This window comes from Cervus elaphus, chromosome 20, assembly GCF_910594005.1.
Source record: "Cervus elaphus chromosome 20, mCerEla1.1, whole genome shotgun sequence".
In the NCBI taxonomy this organism is placed as follows: domain Eukaryota; kingdom Metazoa; phylum Chordata; class Mammalia; order Artiodactyla; family Cervidae; genus Cervus; species Cervus elaphus.
Genome location: NC_057834.1, coordinates 89,022,786 through 89,048,323, shown reverse-complemented (window position 1 = coordinate 89,048,323; position 25,538 = coordinate 89,022,786). Strand labels below are relative to the sequence as shown.

The following is a 25,538-nucleotide window of genomic DNA, read 5'->3' as shown; positions in this document are numbered from 1 at the left end:
GTAAACGCTGTTTCATCACATCCATCCATACCCACCCCAGGGTGCTCCAATGGCCCGCGGTTCACCACCCCGCACATTCCTCCCATCAAATTAATGGTGGCTCCCATCCACCTACTAAGCCCGTTTCCAATTGAAGCAATCTCCGACTCTCCACCACCACCCAATTCTCCACCTTCCCATTCCTCTCTACAGAAGTAATTAACTAGTTGACTACTGACTAATCCTTCTGTTAAGGAGAATTTCAGCCTCACTGTAAGGATTCGGAACACTAATGGAAAAACTGGAGACTAGCTGGTAAAACTTTCCTGAAGGGTAGAAATATCTTAAGGGGATGGCGTCCACACCAGCAGTTCCCTTCACTCCTCACTCCCAGCTCCCTATTAAGGATCGGTAACTTTAGAAATAAACCATAAATGCTGTGGCAATTAGGTTTCTTCCTGGGAGTTCCTTGGGCATTCAGGAGTAACGTGTGTGTGTGTGTGTGTGTGTGTGTGTGTGTGTGTGTGTGTGTGTGTGTGTGTAAGGGGAAAGGGTTGCAGTTTCCTCCTGGGAGTTCCTTGGGCATTCAGGAGTAACTCGTGTGTGTGTGTGTGTGTGTGTGTGTGTGTGTGTGTGTGTGTGTGTGTGTGTGTGTGGAAGGGGAAGGGTCGCAGGTTCCTACAGACCTGGAGTCTGTTCCTTTGGCCACCTGATTCCAGGTGGCCGCGTCCCGGCGGCGGCGCGCGGGGAAGCACGGTGCCGGGGCTGCAGTGTAACACGGGGGGTGTGACTGCGAGCCCCCCGCGCGCACCCGCACCCACCCTCGCACCCCGCACCGCCCGCGCAGCGTAACTGGCCGCCGCCGCCGCCGCAGACCGGGCTCGGGAGGTGCAGAGCACCGCGTGTGGAGCCGGAGAGGCGGGCGGGCTGCTGCCTGGCGTCCGCCGCGCGGTCCTCCCTCCTCCGCTCTCTCCGCCTCTCCCCTGGCGGCCGCGCAGCCCGGAACCTGGGAAGCCGCGGCGCCGAGCCCGCAGCTCGGGCGCGGGGACCAGCACAGAGGCGCGGGCGGCGGGAGCGCTGGGACCACAGTCCCCGCGGAGAGGCGGAGTGGAGCCCGGCCTGAGCTGGCAGAGCCGAGTGTGTGAGTGTTTGCGCGTGAAAGCGAGGGCTGCACGGTGCTCGGCACTGACACCGCCGGCCCCGGCCCAGGTCGCCGCAGCCCCGGAGCCTCCCGTCTGCGCCCCAAGGCACGCGTGAAGCAGCCATGAACACCAACGAAGCCAAGGAGTATCTGGCCCGGAGAGAAATCCCTCAGCTTTTCGAGGTAGGGGGCTAGGTCTGGCAGAGACCGACGGGGAGATCGGGGCAGGGCATCCCCGAGGTTCTGGGTATGGAAGCCGCGCCCCGTCCCACCTTGACGACCAGGGGCACGCAAGTGAGGGCGCTTGCAGAAGCTTGCTCGCCCGCTTGCCCGGGGGTAGCTGCCTTTCTGACGGATTGCCGGGTCCTTGGATGCCTCGGCTCTTGTCGGGTGGCTGGACTCAAGCCCCCATCTCGAAAATCAAGTTTCAGTCTTCAAACTGGTTCTGAAAGCAGGCTGCCCCCCGCGCATCACTCCGATGCGGACTCCCAGGGTGGGCTTGCTGGCAGCGGCCGGCCGCGCACTCCGGGGGCGAGGATCAGGCCAGGTGGGTACCCTGGCACCTAGCAGCGAGCAAGGACTCTGAACCGAGGGGTCCAGAGCCCCAGTCCCTCCGCGCGCCGAGGGTCGGGACCCCCGCGTTGACTGGGAAGTGAGGATGAAAGGGGCCCGGACAAGGGATAGCTTGGAGGAGAGGGATGAAGATGCAAAAAAACAAATCCAAACCCATCAGAGGCAGCGCTACCTCCTGGGTGGCAGTCACCCAGCGCTGCTCTGCGCTTTCGGTGAATGAACTGCCGAGCACGTTTTCCCGTCGTCTTGGAAGAGATGGTTCTCCTTCCTCACCTCCTCAGCCCATAGCTTTCGCCCGCCTTAACCAACCCACCTAGAGAAAGCCAGTCGGAGAGGGAGTGGCGAAGCGGGCGTGACTCCTGTTGCTCTGTCTTCTTCCCACCGCATCACAGCATCATCTGCACCAGGGACCCCGGGGGATGGGGACACTTTGAGATTGTAGGAGAGGAGGCTGGAGGATGAGCTAGAACCTTGGTTAGTTCTAAATGACAGCCAACCTCGCGAGTTGTTTTGCTTCCTTTCCTTCTCTCTGTATTTGAATTTTATAGCATTCCTTAATCCTGTGTTTTTACTTAGGTTAAGGAAAAAAATGGAAGCAAGCCAGGCTTCATAGAGCGAGTCCTGAAACCGGGTCCCCCATTTCTGAAAGATGATATACTATAGACTAATATAGTACTCTAGAAGTCGTGCATTGCTGTCTCTCCTATTTGAGGGGGGTTGTTCTGCTAAAAGAAATTTTATAACACTACTTGGAAAAATAATTTTGCCTCTGTTTTCCCAAATTGTCTTTAAATGGACCTCCATAATTACAGATCTTCCTTTTTAACTCACGTCTTAAGCCACCGATTTCAGGTCTATCTGAAAACAAGATATCCAGGTAAATCACCCACTGAGCTCAAGCCTAGAACATGAAACTCAAGTCTAGCAAATGTGTCACTAGTATTTGAAAATAATCAGGAGATGTTGCATAAGGACAGGTCTTGAGGATTTGTAGGATTCTTGTTAAGAATTTTTCTTTGTTTCTATTTTCAAAAAGTAAACATGGAGATGAAGAGCTGAAAGGTTTTATCCATAAATACTACTACTGAGATCAGTGTCATTCCTAAAAGAAAAATTAGAAGCATATGCAGGAGGGTCACCTGATTGCAAAGTGCCACTTAAATAGTACTCCTATTTTCTTTACAAATGTGGGTACTGTTTTTCCCCTTGGTAACCACAGAGAATTTTGATTGTTTGTGCGTGAAACTGTTTATACAAATAAGCGATGGCAGGTGCTTTTGTTCAGGTGCTATGCTTTTCCTTGGCTTTTCTGCATATGAATGGGAGGTTACAAAATAGTACATACCCAGAAAAGGAAGTCAACTTGCTTAGGTGAAATACAGAATTATAGAGTACTTAAATGCGATCCCAGGCAATGCGAAGATGGAAGGAGACTGCTGGTGACCTCCAAAGGCTCCATCCTTCCTGTAAGAAGAATCTGTGCTGAGCATAGCACAAGAGAGAAGTAAAACTTGGCAGTTCTCCATGTGATGAATGTAGATAGCAAAACCAAATGCTTTAAGTTTCCAAACTGAATTTTATCCCTCAAAACCGCAATATGGGTACCTGTATAAAGTTTCTAGGTATATAAAGTTTCAATTAAATATCTATCAAACCCAAAACATTGGACACAATTGTAGATACTAGACACCGTTGTAGACCAAGTGAACGATTTTTGAATCTGCATATTGTCAAGCAACGATCTGTATCTTACTGACATTTCAGATTTCTTTCTGACATGAGACATCACATGGGCTAAAAGGATAGGTTCAAGTTTGGGATGTGCTTCCATTTCTAGATTAAATGTTTAAGGCAAAAATCACTTTTCCCTCATTTTGTTATGAAATCTTAACTCTAGTTAACTTTATGGTGTGTGTATTGATCTTGTGTCGTTGTACCTTAGAGCAGAGATTTGGCAATTCATTTGAATACTGGGCAAAGTCAAAATAGATTACTCAAGTTCTCAGAGGGTTAACTCAAATAGACTGAGTAAAACAATATCTGCTGGTTGTTTTGGATCCCTGATGGTGACTATTAGAAGAAAAGATTTAAATTATCTATGAAGGAGTGAACCTTATCCTCGCTTCTGATATCTGTACCCCTTGTGGAATCAGATTTGGTTAGAGAGGGTGGAAACATATATTTTCCAGCAAAAAATTCTTCATTATATTTACTCATTCTAGGCAATAAAAGGGATAAAAACTCAAAGTTTGCTTAAAACTCGACATTAAAAAAATTAGCATCATGGCATTCGATCCCATTACTTCATGGCTGATAGATGAGGAGACAATGGAAACAGTGACAGACTTTATCTTTTTGGGCTCCAGAATCACTGCAGATAGTGACTGTAGCCATGAAATTAAAAGACACTTGCTCCTTGGAAGAAAAGCTATGACCAACCTAGACAGCATATTAAAAAGCAGAGACATTACTTTGCTGACAAAGGTCCATCTAGTCAAACCTATGGTTTTTCCAGTAGTCATGTATGGATGAGAGTTAGACTATAAAGAAAGCTGAACACCAAAGAATTGATGCTTTTGAACTGTGGTGTTGAAGGAGACTCTTGAGAGTCCCTTGGACTACAAGGAGATCAAACCAGTCAATCCTAAAGGAAATCAGTCCTGAATATTCATTGGAAGGACTGATACTGAAGCAGAAACTCCAACTTGGCCACCTGATGTGAAGAACTGACTCATTGGCAAAGACCCTGATGCTGGGCAAGGTTGAGAGCGGGAGGAGAAGTGGATGACAGAAGATAAGATGGTTGGATGACATCACTGACTCAATGGCCATGAGTTTGAGTAAGCTCCAGGAGTTGGTGATGGACAGTGGGGCCTGCCTTGTTGCAGTCCATGGGGTCTCAAAGAGTCGGACACGACTGAGTGACTGAACTGAACTGAGGGATAAAAAAATTAAAGGTCTGATCTCAGTTGGTAAAGAATCTGCCTGCAATGCAGGAGACCTGGGTTTGATCCCTGGGTTGTGAAGATCCCCTGGAGAAGGGATAGGCTACCCACTCCAGTGTTCTGGCCTGGAGAATTCCTTGGACTGTACATGGGGTCGCAAAGAGTCGGCCACGACTGAGTGACTTTCACTTTCACTTTCAATCTTGAATGACTCAAATTTTAGTTGGATTACCTATGGGGCACAGATTTTCTGGCACTTTCTTTTTATCCCATATATGTTTTTGCAAGATGTAGAGAGAGGAATATAGGAAATCAAAACCATTGAGTTGGAATCCTAGGCCTACGAGTTTCTAGCTGAGTAACCTAGGTCAACTCACTAACATCTCTGAACCCTGATTTCCTAGTCTATGAATGGGGATAATAATGCCACATAGGACTGAAAGTGCATTAAGTAAGCTTAAGCACATAGATATACAGTAAGATGTAGAGTAAGCCCTGTCATGGAGTGAGCTACATTAATGTAGGGGGAATGTGAGGAGTTAAACGCAATGTGTGTGTGTGTGTGCATGTGTGTGTGTGTGTGTAGCACAGACCTTGACATATAAACTGGATGTGAATGCCTAGGTTAGTTTTTTCCACTCACTCTGCCATTGAACCCCTCAAATTGAACATTCTAACCCATCTTATTTAGGATTTCAGAGGACTAATGCACCTGGTAGAAACTGCCTACCATTTTGAGCAACTTGCACAAGAATAATTTGAAAATAAAATGATGTATTTAGAAAAGCTGTTAGCCTTTCAAAGAGTGTACATTTTTTAAATTAATAACAGTGATAATAATCCTCAGTGCTTTTCCATAAAATACTCCAAATGAAAACATTTTTCACATCAGTTCAGTTCCCAGGAATGAGCATTTCCTAATTTGTAGCATTTATAGAAATTGATACTTGTGACATATCAGACACCAGGCTTTGTTCTGTAATTTCAATTACATATTGAAATATACACATTGTAATGATTTATTATATATCAAACAGATTTTTTGAAGTCAGTCTTTATGTTTTGAGTGAATTGTTTTTCTGATTAGGAGACAGTCCAGGATGTACCTGCCATGTGCAAGGCAAAGTGTCAGAGGCTGGATATTGAGAAATAAATAAGACCCACACTGTACTGTTGAAGATTTTATAGGTTAGAAGAGAAGACCAAAACATAAACTGATGGTTTTAGTATGAATGACACACAGATTTTTTTCTGGGTACAATGAACACCAAAGAAGGGGTCTGCATGCCAACCCAAGGGCTCAGTGGGGCCTTTCTGATGATGATTATGATGGTGATTAAAACCATCAACATTTATTATTTACTGTGTTTCAGGTGTTTCAATCCATAAATCATCCTCTGCAACTGAGGCTTGGAGACTTTAAGGATGGGTAGGAATGAAATCAATCATGACTGGGGCATTTTTACACACTGTACTTAATCTCATATTGATAGATTTCTTCCATTTTAAACAATGCAGTTGGCCTTAGTTGTTTAAAGGACAGAGAATGCTGAGCTGAAAACTAACTGGTCAAGAATTTAAGGGGTTGTTTTAATTACTCAATTAGAGCATAATTTCAACTCAAATTGTTTATTAAAAAAAATGCAAAGAATCCAAACAACCCAGAATTTAAAGATGGGATATACACTGTTTTGACAAAGGTGATTTGAAAACATATTTTATGTGGACGTATTTTGTTGTTATATTTCAGAGCCTTTTGAATGGACTGATGTGTTCGAAGCCTGAAGACCCAATAGAATACTTGGAAAGTTGTTTACAGAAAGTAAAGGAATTAGGGGGATGTGACAAGGTGAAATGGGATACATTTGTAAGCCAGGAGAAGAAGACTTTACCTCCACTCAATGGAGGACAGTCACGGAGATCCTTCCTAAGAAATGGTAATGTATATGTAGAATAATAGTTTATATTTATAGCAATATTCTTTAAAACATAACATATAAACTGTAGGCAGTGATTTAATTTAATAGGTTTTCAAATGCCTGAAAGGATATTTGGTCCTGAAACATGACTAATTTCTCTCTGCTACTAATTCTAATCTCCTCTATGATAAGACAAACACAATTACATGCCATTGTTCAGTACTTCACTAAAAGCTTAATGAAATTTTTTACTGACTTCATTATTTTGTAAAATGAGTTACATTAGCAAACTGAATTTTTCTTAAAATTGCAATAAGACTTTTCCAAATAAATGAGTAGATGACAGACAAAATCAATAGTTATAATAACTATAACATTTTTATTAGCTAAGAAGAGATTTAACTTGTTGCTGTGTTTCCAAATTCATTTTAATGCATCTGCATAAATGAATGTAAAGTTTATACTAGTTTAACTCAAGAAGGATTTATTTAGCAGCTACTGAATGCAAAGCATGAGATTAGGCATTTGGGTGCTATAAAAGAAACGGGATGCATAAACTTGTTTAACAATTTTAGGAATAATTTGGAACTAAGAACTGGAGTTCACTAGAGGAGATTCATGGTATTCTAGCTTTCCGAAATTTGTGTTTATCAAAATTAGTTCAACATCAGCCAAGCAGCCTTTTAGGCTCCAGATAAAATTGAGAAATACAATAGTATTTGCAAAGTGGAATCAGTTCCAATCAGAACAAGCCAATTAATTCTTTTCCAGTGGCCAAAATCATTCTATTTTCAAAATTTAAACCATTCTCAAAAATTGTACCTAGAAAAGTTTCAGTTATGCAGACAGAATTTGAGACAGAGACAATTCTATTTGCAATAAATACAAGGGGAAATACAGTTTAGTTTGTTTTATCTTACCAGTGGGGCTTCCCTGGTGGCTTAGTGGTAAAGAGCCCACCTGCCAATGCAGGAGACACGGGTTCAATCCCTGAATTGAAAAGATCCCCTGGAGAAGGAAATGGCAGCCCACTCCAGTATTCTTGCCGGGAAAATTCTACGGACAGGAGAGCCTGGTGGGCTACAGTCCATAGGGTTGCAAAGAGTCAGACACAACTTAATGACTAAACTATAGCAACATCTTACCTTGACCCCCTTAAATTTTATTTGAACATGGGGAGGAGTCATACTGTATTAATCTTTAAGCAAGGAGAAAAGGCAGAAATGCTATTGTCTCAGAAATATCTCCAGAGAGGAGAAGACTTCCCTGTCCATGCAGGAGCTCCTCTAGGTCATTTAGGCTTCATTGTTCAAAAGAGCACCTGTAGGCATTTATCACAGTGGCAGACCACTTAGGAAATTACTGCTTAAGGGAACACAATGATATTTCTGTGAGCTTGAAGGGTTCATACACCTTCCCCAAAGGGCTACTTTCCTTCCCAGAATGTCATAATATATTTGAATCTGGCTCAATGTTAAATACATGCCCTCTGCCCTTGTTAAATCAAGTGACAAATATGGGGAACTTCTTTTTAAACCTTAAAGCACTACAAACCTTAAGTGTTACTGGATTTAGTCTATGATATGTTTATGCTTTCAAAAGTAAGTCTAAGAGGATTTGACATTCACCTAATCGAAAAGCTACTCTCAGACTGGTTGTATAAACTACTGTTTTGTAACAAAATGAAATCTGAATACTTCTATTTTATACTACTACTTGTCTTCATTATATATAGAAGCCAGGCAGGCCAAGTATGTAATAGACAATGGTGGGGACTATGGTGAAACTGGAGAACAAGACTAGAGGGAGCAGTCATTGTCTAAAGGCAGTTAAGCACAAATTTTGGAAACACATCAGGATGAACAAAGCACGTCTATGGGGCTACATTGGACCCACTGATGACCATTTTGGAACTCTCGATTAGCAGGATGAGCTACAATAGGAATGGAAAATGTAGGTTTAACTTTCATTAAAATTGAAATTGCTTGTTAATTTTAGACTCTCCATACCTACTGACACTTTACCAGAATTCCCACTTAGAAATCTTTTGCTTAATCATCAAATAAAAGCTTTCACATACTATGGTAACAAGAATGCTGCATCACACTGTCTGATATCTAGAACATAGCCTAAAAGGCAGAAAATAGTTTCTAAACTGATGACTCCTGTAATAATAAAATTTTATTTTATGAAATGCTGTACAAGTTTGTGCTTTGTAGATTTTTAACTGTGATTTATAGAATATATTGTTAAAAATCAACAGTATTGCTAACTTCCCTGTAACTTAAAGTGTTGTTATTATTTCTAGAAATAAAAAGTGATTTGTGCATTTTTGCTGAAATATTGACAGAGCTATGCTAATATATAATTATCATGAAAAATTATTCTGTGAAATAAAACATTTTAATAATTTTTAAGCAACTTACTTTTCTAAGTAAAAATATGATAAAACAAGGATAAATTATTAGCTGATGGTTCTTTAAAATGTACTATAAATGTGAGATGAGCATCCATTTTTTTGCAGTGTATGTACAACTAAACAAATGATTGCTCATAAATTAAAGAGTTTTAGTCCCATAGCTCCAAATGTCCACAGAACTTTTCTTTTGGAATATCTCATTGTCATGTTTACTCAACATGTCAAAAACTGAACGTATCATATTTGCTTCAAAATGACCCTCCTTTTCTGATTTCCATGGAGTCAGTCAATGAGTCAGTTGAGCTATAAAATAACCATGTATTGAGTACTGCTATGTGTCAGACACGTTTTTAAGACTGAGGTTGTGGAGCCTCCAAGAAAGAACAAATGTGGCACATGCCCTCATGAAACTCACAGTGTAGGATGAAGCCAGGCATTAAATATATAATTAGAAGCACAGTGAATGCTATAGGAAATACCATATGCTACATAACTGATATTAACAAGGCCGATGGATCCATCCTGGGCTAGATTCAAGGCAGGCTTCCTAGAAGAACTGATATGCTAATATAAGAGACAGAAAGCTGTGTAGGTGTCAGATAGAAAAGGATGGAGGAGATTGAGAGTGTACTAAGGAACAGAGAACAGAAATACCTGATATAGAAGGAGAGGCCAGGATAAAGACAGGAAGGAGAGAAGCCCAGTATTTCTGGAGCATTTAAGAGAGGGCAGGAAGATACAGTATGAAATGCAGTGTGTTCCCTATCTTTTAGGCTTGACACCTGGCAGTTGTTTTTGAACAATCACCTTCACTGATCTCTCATGCGTGTGTGCGTGCTAAGTCACTTCAGTCATGTCCAAACTGTGCGACCCTTTGGACTGTAGCCCACCAACTCCTCTGTCCGTGGGATTCTCCAGGCAAGAATATGGGAGGGAATTGCCATACCCTCCTCCAGGGGATCTTCCCAACCCAGGGACTGAACTTATGTCTCCTGCATTGGCAGGCAGCTTCTTTACCACTAGCACCATCTGAGAACCCCATATCCTAATCCAGATCATGTCCTTCATATCCAGCCACTCATTTCCATATCCCCTACTTCCCCTCTTACCTAAGCCCTCACTTCTCTTGTGTGAATTACTTTAACAGCCTCCTAGCTGCACTCTTTCTGCTCCTAGTTTTTCCCTACTCAAATCCATTCTAACCATCACCAGATTTATTTTCCTGAAAAACATATTTCATATTTCATTATGTCATCCCTCTACCCCCCAAAAAGCCTCCACTGGGTTTCTACCAGAGTGAAGCTGAAACCCTTACCCTGGTGATTAAAGTCCTCCACATTGTGACCACACACTACCTACCCATCTTCTGGCTTTTCTTCATGTTCGTGCTAAGTTGTTTGCTGTCATGGAACTTTTTCTAATGGGAGAGGACAAACAGCGAATGAATTAGAGGCCTCTCAGATAGTGAAGAGGTATGTGCTATGCAGAGCATTATTATAAGGGGTGATGTCCTTGAAACTAACTGGGTGGCTGCCCCAGATTAAAATGTCAGTAAAGTCCTCTTATAGGAGGTGACATTTAAACTGAAATGTGAGTGACAAGAAGCAGCTAGCCATGGGATCAGTAAGGAAAGAGTATTTCAAGCAATGGACTTTGGGCCAAGTATGAAAGCAAGCAACCAGTAGAGGTCTATTTCAGTAGTCTGGGTAAATGATGGTAGTTTGGGGAAGAGTTGTGGTAGTGGAGACAGAGAAAAAAAAAACTGTGCATTTCGGATATGTTTTAGAGGTAAGTCTATGGGAACAGATGTGAAGAATGAGGGAAGAAAATAGTCAAGGATAATGCTTAAAGTGTTGCCCTGTGTTGGATGAAGCAATTCAATTTCAAAGCAGAACAGGATAATATTGTTAGTGCCTTTACTGACATAGCCCTTCCCAGAATTTTCTAAAGAATACCCACTGTCATCTGTAGACAACCTCACTCTTTTCTTGTAATTAAAGTGAGTCCCATGAGTCAGTAGTCAATGACCTCATTTATTGTATGAACAGAAAATGAAAAGTTCTGCCTGATCAACATCCCCTGGGGAGATGTGAGCATTATGCCATGCTAAAATCCAGTAATGCTCTTAACCAGATTTCTCATGGAAGGCCAGGTGACTTTCCGTCTCCTTTGTGCTGTTGCCTTTGGGGTAGTTACAGCTTCTCTTTGCCTCCTTGAATACCAGCCCATGATGAAGAAGGAAGGATCTATGAATCAAATATCAATAGCTGGTTGAGGCCATCTGCCTGACTTGGGCTTGCCAGCTCTGTCCTCTGGTCTATTTGAATATGTCATTTGTATTTCCGACTCTTAAGTCTTGTATTTTATTTCTCCCAACTGAGAAATGCTTTCTACATTTCATCACCTGTTCTAGTCTTTCAAAGTTCAAGTCCTACCTCCTTTTCAAGTTCTTTTATACCACTCCAGCCCAGATGGACCTACTCATTCATTGAACTCCTATGGTGTTTACCATAGAGATATTCACTTTAGAACTTAACGAACCTGGTATACACACTGCTACCAAATATAAGCATGTAAGCTCTATATTGTAAGCTCTGTGAGGACAGGATTACATCTTATTTTATTCTTCTACTGAGCCATCCTCAGCACACTAACATGTCTAACAATAAATAGCAAATATTTGTTGCTATTGTAGATGTAAATTTAAATCTTCATAGTCACATTTTTAAATCAAGGAGATTAAAGATAATAAGTATTGGGAAAGTAAAGTTAAATGACAATGAAAGATGTTCCAAATGTAGAAAATGTTTGCTACTCTCTGCCTTATAACAATACCTTAAGTTTTTGTGCATTATGCCACCTAGCTGTTTCACGGAATGACATCATAGTACCTGAATCATAGTGACTGCATATCTATATTTATGGATAAATGAAACAATGTTAGCATTACCTCCATGGGCAGCTGCATATGGTTGAGAAAGTTGTAAAGGTATGCAGTACACGACTCTAGGGAGCACCATTTTCGGAGAACAGGATATACGTGAACTACCAAGCAAGATTGGGCAAACCTAAGAAGGTTCCTCTAGGGCCTAAGTTGGCAGCCTATGAACCGAGGGCCAAGTCTGGCTTACTGCTTGTTGTTTATAAACAAAGTTTAATTGGAACACAAGCACATAAGCACATTTGTTTACTTATTGTCTAAGACTGTTTTCCTAACTATTGATAATTGTAGTATGAGACTCTATGTCCCTCAGAGCCCCAAGTGGAGACTATCCGACCCTTTAAGGAAAAGTTTGCTGACCACTTAAGGGGATAGGAATCTACTCTCAGTTGAAAACAATTAGAATCATTTACTGTTAAAATTTCTTCAACTAGAATTGGTTAAGTGCATAAAATGTTTTATTGTGCTTTTTTTTTTTCCGTTTCAAAGTTATCTTACTCTTTTGCAGTAATGCCTGAAAATTCAAACTTTCCTTATCGGCGGTATGATCGGCTCCCTCCAATCCATCAATTCTCCATAGAAAGTGACACAGACCTTTCTGAGACTGCAGAGCTAATTGAGGAGTATGAGGTCTTTGATCCTACTAGACCTCGACCAAAAATCATTCTTGTCATAGGTATGAGGCAGAAAGCAAAATTCTCATATTATTGCTCTCTTTGTTTATATGTTTATATTTCAAAAATTATGTCAACTATGCACCATATTTGCAAATACTTAGTTGGATAATAAATAGAATAGAAAACAAAAACTCGAGAGACGGTAGATAGACATATTTTTAGCATCATTTTCAATAGAAGATATTGTTATATTTAATGCCTATTGCACTTTTATAGAATCTCATTACAATGTCGTAGAAATTCTAGGTCATTGAAAATGAGTGACCTCTTCAAGATTTGTTGTCTTGTGGTTTTTATCTGCTTACCTTTTAACATAGGTAATTGCATCTATTAGAAGTGTTCTAACATGATGTGGTTTTTTCCCCTTTAACTCAACAAATTGAATTTTTACTGACTATTAACTTTTGAGCAAAAAAATAAATAATAATAATATGTTGGTAAAGATTCATATAAATGAATCTTCCTTATGACATACTGGTACCTACAATAAAATCTAAGTTTGATATTATTAGACAAGCAAATCTGATAGAACAATGTTTTACGCAGCAAGTAACATCTGAGTATTAATGAATATAACAAGGATAATAGTTAAATTTTTAAATCACCACTGTGAATCTTATGTTGAATATGAAAGTATCAGTCTGATGCCATTTCACAAGGAATTGATATTGAAAATGTCTTAAGTAATTTTACAACATGCATTTTTTACCACCCTTGCAATTCTAGCTTCCTCAAAAGCTGTAGAATTATGAAGAGACCTGTGAACATGAAACATTTGTAATCATTGTCTCACTTTCCAATTTGACTCAGCTTTCCCAAAGATGACCAAAAGCAAAAATCTAGTGTGAGATATTCAAAGCTATTCTAGTCAGTAATTGTTAGCCAAAGACCACATGTATACAGCCCCCAAGCAAAGAAATACTGTTCCCAAAAGATGTAATGATGATGGCAACTGAGAAAAAACATGCCAATAAACATAAGAAAAAGAACTCAAGTTACCAAACTAGCAGGAGGGACATTTGTGCATCTTCAAGTGTAATGAAAATAAAGTTGCAAATATATTTAGCCCTGGATTGTTATAATAATTGTAGGATGAGAGTACAGAAATCAGTTTTCCAAAATGTCAAAATATTCTCATGGTTTATGGCAGCCACTAACTATTATGCCATAAATTTCTATCTATTCTTGAAACTGGAATTTTTGTGTATGTGCTTAAAATTTTGGAGCTCTTACCTAGAAGACAAGGAAATGCTTTACTAAAAGATAAAGCTAGAGGTAAAGAATTGTTGGAAATTATTTCATCATTTTATAATGAGATTTTCTCTCAGTTTTGTTTTTCTTGTTGTTAATACAGTATTGGTGATTATTATCAGGATAAACAAATGAAAACTTGATTGTTCATGAAAAGGGTGTAATACAAGTTGCTGTTGTAAAAATAGTGCATGTATATGAATTTTTTGTACACTGTGAATTTTATATGAAAGTGATTAAAATATTTCAGTAAACTAAGATCTGTGGAGAAGATACAAATGCTCAAATCTCATCCACTTCACAGTTCTTTTTTACTGAATAACATCATCTAGTTTCCCAAGGGTGTGATTTTGGTTTTAGACTTACACAATGTGTTATAACATTTTATGTGTTATAAGAATGAAACAGAACCAGTGAGTGGAAATAACTTTTAGAGGACTGAGATAACAGAAGAAAAGAATTGAACCTTAGGTTGTCTGAGAAAATTGGGACAATTTTATGACTTTTGAGGAATTATAAAATAATTGTACCTGAACCTTACAAATTTTTATTGGTTCCATCCTGACAAAGAGTGGGGGAGTATAGATACCCACATCTAAATAAGCAAAATTTCCCTTCTGACAATACAAAAAAATTTTTTTAAAGCTAGCCTTCTTGGCACAGTTGTTAATGAATCTTTCTTATGTAAGCATAATTGTAAAATCTAAGAGTAAGATGGATCCTAGTATTTATAAGTAGTGGAATTAAATAAATGTAGCAAATTAAACTTATTCTGGTTTCAGGGAGAAGAAAATAAGATTAATTTGTTATGATGCTTCAGTAATCAAATTCATCCAATATATTAATGCTATTCTCTGTCAATTATGCTAATCATATTTTTTGTTGTCTACTGTTGCCTCCATTAGTTGACAAAAAGCTATTTTTTCTTGAAGGTGCCATAACTTTCTTAGCATGTTTGAATTTTTTTTTAATTCAGTGAAACTTGTGGTGTCTTAATTTGATGACTTATGAGATCATAAGATTAAGAAAGGTGTAAAAGTGTAGTTTATGAAAGATAACTTTCATTCTTCAGGGGTCAAATTAGTCTGACTTAGTTGACAATGTTGTCATGTATTTATTTTTTTTCGAGCCAGTCCATGGTTTGCCCATTATTTAATAGGCCAAAAGCAGCTATGAATGTTTGAGACCAAAACTTGCTTTTCATTTGGCAGTAATGAATTTAATATAATATTAACGGTAGTTTAATGGCAAGTCTAATAGGATTGGATTTAGAGCTTCTTAGCAAGAAAATGTCAAAAATGTCAATAAATTTCTAAGTTTAATGAGGCAATGAAAAGACAAAAGCCAGTTTTACGAGGAATGGTATTTGGGATTGAGGTTAAGAAAAGGATCTCAGTATACTAGCTGATCTTAGACTTCTGGATGTTAAACATTTTTTAAAGAAAATAAGCCCTGGCCAACCAAGTTGGCTCACTCAGAATTGTCCTACAAAATCCAAAGCAAAGTGAAACAAACACCGTTTTTTTTTTTTGCTTATGTTATTTGCAACAAGAATTTTTTTTAAATGTACTAAATAATGATATGTAGAATGATTTCTACCCCCAAAAAAATTGGTAAATGGAATTAATAAAGAGACCATCAACTCACTTTTTTACTGAATTTTTATTTTCAATATGGTTTAACAAATTGGAATTATATTTCAGTGAATATTACCAAAAATAGTTAATTGCATATTTTAAAAATATTCTGTCTACACTCAATAATTTATAATTAAGTATTTGAAAATATTTTATTTGTATAATTGCCAACAAATAACAAATCAGAGTGGGATGATTGTTATGTGCATTATTTTGAAATTTACCCAGACTTTAGATTCCAATTAATCTAGGTTGTCTAAAAATATAAATTAACTAAGATATTATAATATTTGGAAATAAAATTTGAGGCATATATTTTATAATTATTTAGGTGCTATGTTTTAAAAAAATAAATAGCAGTTCCCAATTATTGGTATTGATCTGTGTTGCAAAATATTATTTCATACTAATGTGTCACAAAATCAAAATTATCATGAGTTCTGTGAAATTGTTCTACCTTAAAGATCTCTTCCATTCACTCTTCGTATTTATTTCATCAAACTTCTTTTGAATTTAAAGGCAATAAGACAAAGAGATGCTTGGACAGTTCAAAGAAAAATTTAAAGAAGCCATGTCAATATTGCTGTGCTTTTGGTTAAAACTAATTTTTACATTTCACAAAACTGCACTTGAACTCTATTGGTGTGTAATACATTTCTGTCATTTTGATCATTGTCTTTTATATCTCACAGATTTTTTTTTATTACAGAGGATAAAAGTGTTAGAGCTTACACAGAAAAAAATGGAAGCGGTTTCAGTTGCATTATTCAACTTTTAAAATTAGTTGTTTACTGAAATTGGTGAAGGAAAAAAGGTCTCTTCCATTTAATAAGTTGATCATGACAGTTCTACCCTTTCCTTGACAAAATCCACACTTTCTCTGCATTCAGAGGTAGCTCTGAGAATGTCACAAACAAGTAGAATAGTTTCCACACTGGTTGCTGGTCTAAACTCTTCATCTCAAGATGAAGACAATAGCTGTATAAAAAGGGATTTCTTATTGTATCAGAAGGTCACAGTTTTGCTTGTTTTGAATGACAGGTGGTCCAGGAAGTGGAAAGGGTACTCAGAGTTTGAAAATCGCAGAACGTTATGGATTTCAGTACATTTCAGTGGGAGAATTATTAAGGAAGAAGATCCACAGTACCAGCAGCAATAGGAAATGGAGTCTTATCGCCAAAATAATTACAACTGGAGAACTGGCCCCACAGGTACTGTTATAATTTGCTTCTGTTCTGCAAAAATTCTTCTACTAGTTGTCAGTGTAAGTTTAACTGTGGTTTTTCATCTTTTTTCTTAAAAAAAAGGAAACAACAATTACAGAGATAAAACAAAAATTGATGCAAATGCCTGATGAAGTGGGCATTGTTATTGATGGATTTCCGAGAGACGTCGCTCAGGCTCTATCTTTTGAGGACCAAGTAAGACTGTCTCTTTATATTTTAAATAACTTTTTTTTTTGGTTTAAATCTTTGATATTAAAAATATATACATTTCTTGAAAAACTTGCTGTTATTTGGAATGAATTTGGCCTGAAAATGAACAAGGACATAAATTTGGGTTGGCAGAAGGCCATTTCTTTGGCACACGTGCTTAAAAATTGAAAACAGACTCTGCCAAGAAGAAAAGATAACTAATAATAGAGTTCATGATTTTTTATTTAAAAATGAAAATCTCTCTAGCCTTATTTCAAAATACTTTCCATAAGGTTGTATTTTTAATCTTTAATTGCTTAAAACAAGCCTTGTTTAGGGATTTCTCTGGTGGTCCAGTGGCTAAGACTCCACATTCCCAATGCAGGAGGACTGGTTTCAATCTCTGGTTAGGGAACTGCATCCCATATTCTGTAACTAAATAGATCCTGCATGCAGAAACCAAGATCAAGGATCCCATGTGCTGCAATTAAGACTTATTCGGTGTGGCCAAATAAGTTAATTAATTTTTTTTTTTTTTAATCAAACCATGATCAGTACTGCCCAGGGATGTAAAATATCACCCTACCTATAACAAGGTATGGTTTATGGTTCAGTTTTCCAAAACTTACTTAAATTCGAGCAGACTATGCCTGCTCAATACTCAACAACCTATTTTAAAGGGAAATAAATCAATTAAAATATTTTGTTTCCTTATATATTTAACTATTTGACTTTGAAAAGCTAGTGTGACTAATTTTTCATTCAAAAACTTTAATTACAAAAATAACAATTATTAGGGCTTCCCTGGTGGCTTAGATGGTAAAGAATGCAATGCAGGAGACCTGGGTTTGGTCCCTGGGTCAAGAAGACCCCCTGGAGAAGGGAATGGCTACCCACTCCAGTATTCTTGCCTGGAAAATTCCATGGACGGAAGTTCCTGGTGGGCTACAATCCATGGGGTCTCAAAAAGTCAGACACAACTGACTAACACACACACACAGCAAATTTTAAGTCTTGGTGTAAAAAGCGAATTTCCATTAATATTCTTCTTCCATTCCACTGTCTGTCCTCTCCTGAGAAATAGAAATACCATTAAGCTTATTATATATCTTTCCAAGCCATTTCCTACACATTGCACTTTTACACACTTTTTACATTGATATGTGTCCATGCTCATATGCAAATGCAGTTTTAATTTTCATAGCTATTTCCCAACTGTTTTCCAAAAAGACTTTTCCAAGTTATAGTCCCATTGATGGTGAATAACAATATATTTCCCCAGACCCTTTCCAACCAGATATAATTTATATTTAAAAATTTTGCCACCCTGATAAGTAAGAAACAGTATTTTATTTTTATATTTATATTTCTTTAGTTATTACTGAGGTTAAGTAGTTTTTCAGATACTTATTGACCATTTGTATTTCTTCCTTGTGTGAATACCTGCTTTCCTTTGCCTATTTTTCTACAAAGTTGTTTATCTTTTGCTTATTTAGAGAAGCTTTTAATATATGACAGATATTATATCAAAGAGGACGAGTGAAAGAAGTTGTCAATTTATGTCTCATATAAAAGAAGTCTGGAGTTAGACAGTTTCAAGGCCAGAAGATAGCTTCGTGAAACTTGCCTTTGAAGGGGTGTGTGTGTGTGTGTGTGTGCACGCGCTCAGTCACTCAGTCTACATGGACTGTAGCCCACCATGCACCTCTGTCCATGGGATTTCTCAGGCAAGAATACTGGAGTGGGTTGCCATTCCTTTCTCCAGGGCATCTTCCCAACCTGTGTCTCCTGCATCTCCTGCATTGGCAGGTGGAATCTTTACCACTGAGCTCCCTGGGAAGCCCACCTTTGAATACTCACATTAACTGTTTTGGGGATGTGTATTGTCCTGGAATATTTTTCTCTTCTGATCATATTTCTCCCTTCAGAATCTCTGATGCTTACTGAGCTTAAGAATTTAGTTCTAATTGCTCTGGCCTTGAAGAGGGAAAAACTTTAGGAAAAAATCAAATTTCTGTTGTTTCTATTGCTGCCAAATGATATTGCTGTTGAAAACAGGGACCTCACCAGCCATTCCATTGATTCATGGTTATGGTGGAAGCATGATAGCCAAGTAGGCAGGAGTTCACACCCAAACCTGATCCATATTATACATTGAATAAAATGCACTTGGCAACTACAAGCAGAAAACTACATGATTTGCTTTGTCTATTGCCTTTCAAATATGCTATGTGTCTCTCGCTTCTTCCCTGGATCCTATACAAGATCCTAAACAGGCAGGTCCTATAGTTTTCCTGCTCACTTTAAAATACTGACAGATAGTATCATTTTCAGGTATTAAAAAACCCTGTCCACAATTATATCTCAATAAAGCCAGAAAAAAATTTTAATTGAAAAAAATAAAATAAAAAGCTCAGCCCAATGTAAATCAAAACCTCAGCTTCTCATTCAGTTTAACATATGTCTGCTATCCCCAGCTTGGGCCTAGTTCAGGCACAGAAACCTAAAGTGATGTCACAGAACACTGGAATTCTTCCTAGTGTTGCTTGCAGCAGGGCAGGTGGTGCGGAAGGGGCAGAAATGCATGACTGTCCAGCAGCTATGTCTTCTAGAGCCTGGGCTTGAGTGATGATCATTCACAACAGCAGGTGAAAGGTCACAGTATCAGTTTGGGGACATGTGTTGTCAAGTTCCATAAGATGGTCTGATATCTGTAGGATAAGCAGTGCATTTACTGTTCTCACCCACACTTCTGAGGCTAGAAAAGTCCAAGGTAACACTTTCTTAGGTTGGCACTGTACCAGGTTCTTGCCTCCTGCTGGCAGTCCAGTGGTGCCTGAGGTTGGTGCTACTGCTGCCAACCTGCAGGAGGTCAGAGAGACAGAGGCAAGCTGCAGTGTTTAGGTAGAGCAAGTGTTAGAGTCAGCCCCTATCACTCCACACCCTATGTAGGCTTAATCTCCTGGGGTGTCTTTTTTCTGGTGCCATTTCTGACACCAAATTTGTGGCAAGTTTCCACACCAATTCTCCAATCCTCTGACACCAACTAGATGTCCAAGAATTGAATTCAACTCTGACACTAAATATCCAGAGTCAATGCAGACCCTACAAGTTCAGGCTCAGTCCCACGTGACTGCCCACCACTTCAGACATCATTCAAAAGTCCGAGAGGCCCCTATATTCTGTCCACCCAGCTGTAAATTTGGAGATTTCTACAACATCCTCTTCAAGTTTGGTAACTCACTGGGCTGACCCACAGAAATAAGGAGAATGCTTTACTTACATTGACCAGTTTATTACAAAGAACATAACTCAGGAACAGCCAAACAGAAGAGATGCGTAAGGCGATGCATGGGGTTGGTGGTGGAGACCTTGCTGTGGGTGCACGACCCTTCCGGCACATGCATGTGTTCACCAAGACAAGAGCTCCCCAAACGTCATTGCTGGAGAGTTTTTATAAGCCGGTCTCAAATCCCTTCCTGTTCCTAGAAACCGGGGGGCGGGGCAGAGAGTTCCACCTTTTCGTCTCATGTTAGGTCTTTCTGCCAACCAGCCACCATCATAATGCTATCTAGGGCCCCGCCCTGAGTCACCTCATTAGCCTAGTCTCAAGAGTAGTCAGCAGGTGCTAATTATGAACAACAAAAGACACTGCTGTTACTCAGGAAATTCTAAGTGTTTTAGAAACTCTGGGCTAGGAGTCAGGGACAAACACTAAGTATATATTTTTATTTTATCATACTCTTCAAAGTTTATTTTTAACCAGCTTTTTTTTTCTTTACTGCACATGTGAGCATGAATAAACACACATGCAGGTAGTTTCCCCCAAGACTTCCTCCCAAGTCCAGGGCATAAGACGAGATGGATTTCTGACATCATCTATATATACTAGTGATGGTAAGACCATTGTAACAAAAAGACCTAACACTTAAGTGATCAAAGAAGTGTATTTTTTTTTCTTATAGAGAATAATATCAATGAAGACAGTCCAGATTGGCTGAACAGCTTTTCTCCTTGGGATCATTTAGGTTTGCTCCAAGTTGTTGTTCTGCCACCTCCTAGGACATGTCATCGTCTGTATGGTCAAAGCAGGGTTGCCATCACATATGGGTTCCAGCTGGCATGTAAGGAGAAGGGAATGTGAAGGTCTGAAGAGCCAGATTTGCGAAGCGGTATCCATCACTTCTGCTCACATGACGTTGAGAATTTAGATGTGTTGTAATTGCAAGGCAGCCCGGGAAATATAGTCCAGTTCTATGACTGTGAAAGGGTTTAAGAACTGATTATCAGCTTCTTTGCAAGTTTGCCCCTCCAACCATCCAAATGTCTGCATGTTCCCTTCTTCCCACACAGAATGTACTCACTCACTCCCCAAAGAAAACAGCCCAGATCCCCATCATCTAGTCCAAAATTCAAGAATCTCTACTTGATATTCAGTTCTCTCCATTCCATCCAAATTGGACTCTTCATCATGGTCACCTGTAAACATCAAGTTATCTAACCTCCCTGCTAGCAATAAACAGTGGAGGAGCAAGACCAGAAGAAGTGAAATAAAGTCTGCTACTCAGGAAAGGGAATTTGGACAATGTAAATGGTAGTCCCTGAACCACAGCAAATAAATCCTTTGAGGCAGGGATTGCCAAGGGTCCTTGCCTTGAGAGTGGAGTTATTTGCTGGGCTGGCCCATCACTAACTGTGTTCTCTCTCAGTGAGTAACTCTTTGCCTGTTCTCTTCTGAGGTCCATGGCCCTATGAGAAGTTCTCTGTATTGTCTATTTTCTGCCTGGTCGCATCAAAATAATTTGTTGGAGACTATGCCCTGTTTCCCTGGAGAAGGAAATGGCAGCCCACTCCAGTATTCTTGCCTGGAAAATCCCATGGACAGCAGAGCCTGGTAGGCTACCGTCCATGGGGTCGCAAAGAGTCGGACACGACTGAGCGACTTCACTTTCACTTCATGCCCTCTTTAGGAGCTATTTTAAGTGTGAAAAATCCACAAGCTTTTTTTGACTAGGCTGATAGTTGCTTTGGTAAAAACCATTTTCTCAAAAATTTGATGGGTTCCTGCCCTTTTTGCTTCTGTACCTGTAACTACATTCAAAGTTTTATTCTGGATGTAGATATTAAGTTGCTTTGTTTGTTTTCTCATTTTCATGGCAGTTACTTGAGACCATATACAACAACAGGCTTGGGCAGAAAGGTAACATCCTTAGTCTCTGTTTTGCCTCAGGGGTGGGTCCCTATTTTTGGAAGGAGGTTGTTGTTACTGGGAGTCCTTTAGCAACAATAGCCATGTCTCCTGTTGTCTAGTGGTATGGAAGTAGTTGCCTTTTTCAATCTTGTGAGGTCTTAAATTACTGGATGCTTTCTTTTCTCTTTTTCTGCTTGCAAATTGGTCAGTACTTTCTTCAGTCAGTTCAGTCACTCAGTCATGTCCAACTCTTTGTGACCCCATGGACTGCAACACACCAGGATTCCCTGTCCATCACCAACTCTTGGAGCTTGCTCAAACTCATGTCTGTCGAGTCGGTGATGCCATCCAACCATCTCATCCTCTGTCATTCCCTTCTCCTACTGCCTTCAATATTTCCCAGCATCAGCTCTTTTTCAGTCAGTCAATTCTTTAAAGTAGGTGGTCAAAGTATTGGAGCTTCAGCTTCAGCATCAGTCCTTCCAATGAATATTCAGATTGATTTCCTTTAGGATTGACTGGTTTGATCTCCTTGCTGTCCAAGGGAATCTCAAACAACTCTCTGTTGCCTTCTCCAGTACCACGGTTCAAAAGCATCAATTCTTTGGCACTTAGTTTTTTTATTGTCCAACTCTCACATCCATACATGACTACTGGAAAAATCATAGCTTTGACTAGATAGACCTTTGTCAGCAAAGTATTGTCTCTGCTTTTTAAAATGCTTTTAACATGCTCTCTCAGACTCTACTACAAAGCCACAGTCATCAAGACAGTGTGGTACTGGCACATAGACAAAAATATAGACCAATGGAACAGAATAGAAAGCCCAGAGATAAATCCACGAACCTATGGACACCTTATCTTTGACAAAGGAGGCAAGGATATACAATGGAAAAAAGACAACCTCTTTAACAAGTGGTGCTGGGAAAACTGGTCAACCACTTGCAAAAGAATGAAACTAGAACACTTTCTAACACCATACACAAAAATAAACTCAAAATGGATTAAAGATCTAAATGTAAGACCAGAAACTATAAAACTCCTAGAGGAGAACATAGGCAAAACAATCTCCGACATAAATCACAGCAAGATCCTCTATGACCCACCTCCCAGAATATTGGAAATAAAAGCAAAACTAAACAAATGGGATCTAATGAAACTTAAAAGCTTTTGCACTACAAAGGAAACTATAGGTAAGGTGAAAAGACAGCCGTCAGATTGGGAGAAAATAATAGCAAATGAAGAAACAGACAAAGGATTAATCTCAAAAATATATAAGCAACTCCTGCAGCTCAATTCCAGAAAAATAAATGACCCAATCAAAAAATGGGCCAGAGAACTAAACAGACATTTCTCCAAAGAAGACATACAGATGGCTAACAAACACATGAAAAGGTGCTCAACATCACTCATTATTAGAGAAATGCAAATCAAAACCACAATGAGGTACCATTACATACCAGTCAGGATGGCTGCTATCCAAAAGTCTACAAGCAATAAATGCTGGAGAGGGTGTGGAGAAAAGGGAACCCTCTTACACTGTTGGTGGGAATGCAAACTAGTACAGCCACTATGGAAAACAGTGTGGAGATTCCTTAAAAAACTGGAAATAGAACTGCCATATGACCCAGCAATCCCACTTCTGGGCATACACACTGAGGAAACCAGATCTGAAAGAGACACGTGCACCCCAATGTTCATCGCAGCACTGTTTATAATAGCCAGGACATGGAAGCAACCTAGATGCCCATCAGCAGATGAATGGATAAGGAAGCTGTGGTACATATACACCATGGAATATTACTCAGCCGTCAAAAAGAATTCATTTGAACCAGTCCTAATGAGATGGATGAAACTGGAGCCCCTTATACAGAGTGAAGTAAGCCAGAAAGATAAAGAACATTACAGCATACTAACACATATATATGGAATTTAGAAAGATGGTAACGATAACCCTATATGCAAAACAGAAAAAGAGACACAGAAATACAGAACAGACTTTTGAACTCTGTGGGAGAAGGTGAGGGTGGGATGTTTCAAAAGAACAGCATGTATACTATCTATGGTGAAACAGATCACCAGCCCAGGTGGGATGCATGAGACAAGTGCTCGGGCCTGGTACACTGGGAAGACCCAGAGGAATCGAGTGGAGAGGGAGGTGGGAGGGGGGATCGGGATGGGGAATACGTGTAAATCTATGGCTGATTCATAGCAATGTATGACAAAACCCACTGAAATGTTGTGAAGTAATTAGCCTCCAACTAATAAAAAAAAAAAAAACCTTTAATCCGTAAAAAAAAAAAACAAAAAAAAAAAACATGCTCTCTCATAGCTTTTCTTCCAAGGAGCAAGCATCTTTTAATTTCATGGCTGCAGTTACCATATGCAGTGATTCTGGAACCCAGGAAAATAAAGTCTCTCACTGTTTCCATTGTTTCCCCATCTATTTGCTGTGAAAAGATGGGACCAGATGCCATGATCTTCTTTTTTTGAATGGCAAGTTTTAAGCTAGCTTTTAAACTCTCCTCTTTCACTTTCATCAAGAGGCTCTTTAGTTCCTCTTCGCTTTCTGCCGTAGGGTGGTGTCATGTGCGTATGGGAGGTTATTGATATTTCTCCCGGCAATCTTGACTCCAGCTTGTGCTTCATCCAGCCCAGCTTTTCATATGATGTATTCTGCATATAAGTTAAATAAGCCAGGTGATAGTATACAGCCAAACATACTCCTTTCCCAATTTGGAACCAGTCTGTTCCATGTCCGGTTCTAAGTGTTGCTTCTTGACCTGCATACAGATTTCTCAGGAGGCAGATAAGGTGGTCTGATATTTCAGCCTCTTGAAGAATTTTCCACAGTTTGTTGTGACCCACACAGTCAAAGGCTTTAACGTCGTCAGTGAAGCAGAAGTTGATGTTTTTCTGGAATTCTCTTGCTTTTTCTCTGATCCAACGGATGTTGTCAATTTCATCTCTGGTTCCTCTGCCTTTTTTAAATCCAGCTTGAACTTCTGGAAGTTCTCCATTTAAGTACTGTTGAAGCCTAACTTGGAGAATTTTCAGCATTATTTTGCTAGCGGGCGAAATGAGTTCTATGGTGAAATAGTTTGAACATTCTTTGGCATTGCCTTTCTTTGGGATTGGAATGAAAACTGACCTTTTCTAGTCCCGTGTCCACTGCTGAGTTTTCCAAATTTTCTGGCATATTGAGTTCAGCACTTTCATGGCATCATCTTTTAGGATTTGAAATAGCTCAACCGGCATTCCATCACCTCTACTAGCTTTGTTCGTAGTGATGCTTCCTAAGGCCCACCTGACTTCGCATTCTAGGATGTCTGGCTCTAGGTGGGTGATCACACCATCATGGTTATCTGTGTCATTAAGATCTTTTTTGTACAGTTCTTCAGTGTATTCTTGCCACCTCTTTTTAATATCTTCTGCTTCTGTTAGGTCCAT

The 25,538-nt window shown here is 39.5% G+C and overlaps 1 protein-coding gene across 3 annotated transcripts in view; it reads left to right on the top strand.

Annotated features, from left to right (window-relative positions):
• Positions 1–865: 865 nt before the first annotated feature.
• Positions 866–25,538, top strand: part of AK5 (adenylate kinase 5) — a 259,777-nt gene continuing 235,104 nt past the window's right edge. The window contains exons 1-5 of one of the 3 annotated variants that reach the window (XM_043878033.1): positions 866–1,303; positions 6,389–6,575; positions 12,498–12,593; positions 16,524–16,693; positions 16,790–16,903. In XM_043878033.1, coding sequence (XP_043733968.1) covers positions 1,244–1,303; positions 6,389–6,575; positions 12,498–12,593; positions 16,524–16,693; positions 16,790–16,903 — 627 coding nt within the window. In that variant the 5' untranslated portion in view covers positions 866–1,243. Of the gene's footprint in view, positions 1,304–6,388; positions 6,576–12,425; positions 12,594–16,523; positions 16,694–16,789; positions 16,904–25,538 lie in introns of all 3 variants that reach the window. The other 2 variants (XM_043878032.1, XM_043878031.1) reach the window with 2 other exon arrangements.